This window comes from Sinocyclocheilus grahami, unplaced genomic scaffold (genome assembly GCF_001515645.1).
Source record: "Sinocyclocheilus grahami isolate Dianchi unplaced genomic scaffold, SAMN03320097.WGS_v1.1 scaffold12393.1, whole genome shotgun sequence".
In the NCBI taxonomy this organism is placed as follows: domain Eukaryota; kingdom Metazoa; phylum Chordata; class Actinopteri; order Cypriniformes; family Cyprinidae; genus Sinocyclocheilus; species Sinocyclocheilus grahami.
The window spans coordinates 14,420-15,200 of NW_015514393.1; the positions used below are offsets into that span (position 1 = coordinate 14,420).

At 39.2% G+C, this 781-nt stretch overlaps 1 protein-coding gene across 1 annotated transcript; it reads right to left on the bottom strand.

Annotated features, from left to right (window-relative positions):
• Positions 1-164: 164 nt before the first annotated feature.
• On the bottom strand, positions 165-777 carry LOC107578864 (macrophage mannose receptor 1-like; the record flags this gene model as incomplete). Its single annotated transcript, XM_016264769.1, has 2 exons — positions 165-491; positions 587-777. Coding segments are annotated over 2 exons (518 nt in total), but the record flags the coding sequence as incomplete, so codon positions are not given.
• Between the last annotated feature and the right edge of the window lie 4 nt (positions 778-781).

A 781-nucleotide genomic window follows, 5' to 3' on the forward strand; every position in this document is an offset into this window, starting at 1 on the left:
ATTTCAGTCGGACAATCTGATTTCTAATTAATTTTGCATCTACAGAAATACAGAGTTAAAGTCATTCTCAACACAGAAGATACATGAATAAAATAAATTAACAAAAATAGTTGTTTCAAGACATTTTGTTTGAATAATTCTATTTTGTTAGATGTTAAACTCACTTCCATGGCAGATAAAATGATGCTGTAGATCACAACTGTGTTGAAACCATTTACCAGAATCAGCTGTTGACATGCTAACACAGTCACCAGATCCTGATGGTTGACCCACTGCCCAGTGTCTGAAGAAGCGACTCCATTTGTCAGACCATTCCCAAGAGTCCCGGAACAGACCAAACCAGATGTACCATCCAGATAAAATAATCCGATTCATCTGGTTATTTTGCTCAGAGTTGTGGATGGTGGGAAGGTCTGTGTGATGTTGTCTGCAGTAGCTTTGAGCATCACTCCAGTTTTTAGCGCTCTGTACCAAGATGTATCCAGAATTTTCTATTGAGAGATGCAAAGAAACAATCATGCAGTGCTCAGCTTTTTTTAACCAGTCAAAATTCACATTCACAAATTTAAAAGAACAGGGAACTCACCATAGCACATAAAATATCGCTTATAGCTACATAACATATCATGCCAAACACCGGCATAAGTAGCTACACAATCTCCATCCCCATTTGGCTGTCCTGAATCCCAGTTATAGTACTGAGAAGATGTGTTTTCTCCATTAGACCAACCCCAGCGTTTCTGTGTCCCCCTCTTCAGTCCAATCCACACTGATCCACTGT